At 39.9% G+C, this 3,177-nt stretch overlaps 1 protein-coding gene across 1 annotated transcript; it reads left to right on the top strand.

Moving 5' to 3' along the window:
- Positions 1-1,751: 1,751 nt before the first annotated feature.
- ACTRT1 (actin related protein T1) lies at positions 1,752-2,876 on the top strand. Its single transcript, XM_002720279.5, has one exon. It carries the CDS (start codon positions 1,752-1,754, stop codon positions 2,874-2,876), a length of 1,125 nt encoding a protein of 374 aa, XP_002720325.1.
- The last annotated feature ends 301 nt before the right edge of the window (positions 2,877-3,177 follow it).

The following is a 3,177-nucleotide window of genomic DNA, read 5'->3' as shown; positions in this document are numbered from 1 at the left end:
AGCATCATAAAAATGAACACATCCTGTATAATTATATTCATATGTATAATTCCAGAAACATGCTTATTAACTTGTAGTGACAGAAGCATATTAATGATGGCCTGAGCAAAGAGGGGAGAGGCAGACAGAAAAGATTATGATGCATGAGCTAACTCTTGATGTTGAGAAATGTATTTACATTGTTTAATGATTTGTAGGTAATTCCACATGTCAAACTTTTCATATTGAGCATTTAAGTATGCTCATTTCTTGTGCAACAACTGTACTTAAATGTATCTATTAAATAAGTAAAATGATTTTTCATTTCTCCAAAAATCCCTAGGCCTAGGCAATTTTCCACTCATTCTTAAAAACATAAATAATTGCTTCCAATTGTATAAATCAATTCTAGAATATAAAGAAAACAAATACATTGCACAACTTATTTTTTAAAATCTGCATAAGTAAAATTGATATCAAATCCTGACAACTGTAGTTACAGAAAAAAGTATGTATCTCTTTTATGAACGTGAGTGCAGAAATACTAGTTATAATATTTTAAAACCACAAATACATTTATTGGAAACACATAGCACAATGTGTCTACACTGATTATCACAGAAGGGTAGGTTATTTTAAAGTTAAAACTTCAATTAATATGTTGTGGTAAATTAACAAAGGAAACATGTTAAATTTGATATGAAATCTGCCAAATACTATTTGATAAAATTCAATGTTAATCCATCAAAACTTTTGACAACAGACAAATGGCAGATAACTCAGATAACTTTTTTTGAGAACTTCTTTATCTTGATAATGTATAGCTCTAAAAAGTTCTCTACAGCTACCCTAGCACTTAAAAAGAAAGCCAATGTATGCATTTGTTAATTTCAGGAAACAGAGGAAAATGTCTCCTATCATGATTCCTGCTGTAGGTTAAGCAAAAGAAAGGTGTAAGAAACAATTTTAATTTTTCATAGATAATTATGACATACTTTAAAATAAAATTGATTGTAATTATGAGAGTTTAGCAAAATTTTGCATGCAAAATCAATATACTAAAAGATGATTGTATTTCTTTACAACAGCCAGAACCACTTCTTGCAATTTTGAATTTTTTGTTTATTTTTCCATTTGTATTTATTTGAAAGGCAAAGAGACTTGGGGGGTAGGGAATGAAAATACAAAAGCAGTTTAGAGAGGATTATGGGCATCTCCATCTGTGTCTCGGGCTTATTAGTTCCTTCACTTAGCAAAGGAAAGAGTACTTTTGATATTACATGCACAGGAGCTCAGCTCAAAAACAGAAGGCAATTCTCTGGGTCAAGCCCATAGCTGGGCAGCTTCATTCTGTTTAAAACTAAGAATCTGCAGGGGATTCATGGGTTTATGAAAGCTATCTGTATGTATGGTGTGCCTTCCCCTGCCTCAAGTCTAACTAATTAGGGATCTCTGTTGGCAGAGACCCAGCCCCTCCCCCGCTGATGCTTACCTAGGACAACTGTTGCTATGGTGAGATTGTTACATGCAGGGCAGGCAGCCTTGAAATTGCCTGTGGCAGGCATTGAGCCACCAGAAAGGAGACAAGATTCATGGGTTAAGGACGGGGTGTTCTGGTGGATTTCGGGACAGCCTGCCAGCTCCATCTGGGTGACAACCAGAGAACTTGAGAATCCTGTGATTATCAAACCACCAGAGGGAACTGCTGTCTCTTAAAGAGGCCCAACTGATCTTTCTTCATTTTGGTGAAGTCTCGAAGACCAGGTAAAGACATGTCTGATTCACGTGTGTTAGACATTCCTGCTGTGATTTTTGACAATGGTTCAGGCCTCTGTAAAGTGGGACTGTCTGGAGATATTGGACCCCGTCATATTGTCAGCTCAGTCGTGGGGCATCCTAAATTTAACATATCTTCTGCAAGAGCCAATCCAAAGAAATACTTTGTTGGAGTTGAAGCCCTGGACAAGAATGATTCTTTATATTTGCACTACCCCATTGAGCGTGGACTGGTAACAGGGTGGGATGACATGGAAAAACTCTGGAACCATCTTTTTGAAGTAGAGCTGGGAGTGAAACCCAGTGAACAGCCTGTACTCCTGACTGAGCCCTCCTTGAACCCAAAAGAGACTCGAGAAAGAACTGCAGAAACCATGTTTGAGAAGTTCAACGTTCCAGGTTTCTATCTGGCCAACCATGCTGTGGTAGCTCTCTATGCCTCTGCCTGTGTCACCGGCCTTGTGGTCGACAGTGGAGAAGGACTTACCTGCACTGTTCCCATCTTTGAGGGTTACACCCTGCCCCATGCAGTCACCAAGCTCTGCGTGGCAGGAAGAGACATCACAGAGCACCTCACCCGACTCCTCCTTGCTAATGGGTGCAACTTCCCTTGTATCCTGAACAAAGCCGTGGTGGATGACATCAAGGAGAAGCTATGTTATGTCGCTGTAGAGCCAGAGAACAAGAGAGGTGATGTGGTCCTGAGAAAATACAAGCTGCCAGATGGGAATGTCATTCCCATTGGAGACCAGCTGTCCCAAGTGCCTGAGGTTCTTTTTACACCTGATCAACTGGGCATACACAACCCCGGGCTCTCAAAAATGGTTTCCAGCAGCATCTTGAAGTGTGACGTTGACATCCAGAAGAACCTGTTTGCAGAGATTGTGCTGTGTGGTGGTACCACTCTCTTCCCTGGACTGGAGGAAAGACTCATGAATGAACTGGAACTGCTGGCTTCCAAAGGGACTCCCATCAAGATCACTGCTTCTCCTGATAGATGTTTCTCTTCGTGGATTGGCTCATCCATTATGACATCTCTGAGCACTTTCAAGCAGATGTGGGTCTCCTCTGCAGAATTCGAGGAGTTTGGGGCCTCTGTGGTTCAGAGGAAATGCTTTTAGAGAACATGGACTGAACACATGAGACATCTTGAAGTGCCAGATTACCAGAGCACTTGCAAGAAGTGACATGATGTCTCAGCATACAGCAGAATGCTCAATAAAAAAGTGTTCTGCAATTTCAGATTTCTGTTTATTCTTTGTAGTACTAGGATAATTTCTGATTCATGTCATGCATCTTTTAATTGTCTAAGGCAGCTCTTCTTGTCCTGGGGTCCTCTTAGTTGGTTTTCCTCTCTGAGAAAACCTTGGGTTATGTATTAAGATGTGTCTATTTTCAAGGTTTATAGTAAAATGAGCTTGA

Source organism: Oryctolagus cuniculus, chromosome X (assembly GCF_051225735.1).
Source record: "Oryctolagus cuniculus isolate XC-2025 breed Fujian yellow rabbit chromosome X, ASM5122573v1, whole genome shotgun sequence".
In the NCBI taxonomy this organism is placed as follows: domain Eukaryota; kingdom Metazoa; phylum Chordata; class Mammalia; order Lagomorpha; family Leporidae; genus Oryctolagus; species Oryctolagus cuniculus.
Note: the sequence above shows the minus strand (reverse complement) of the source record. Positions and strands in the feature narration are given on the sequence as shown.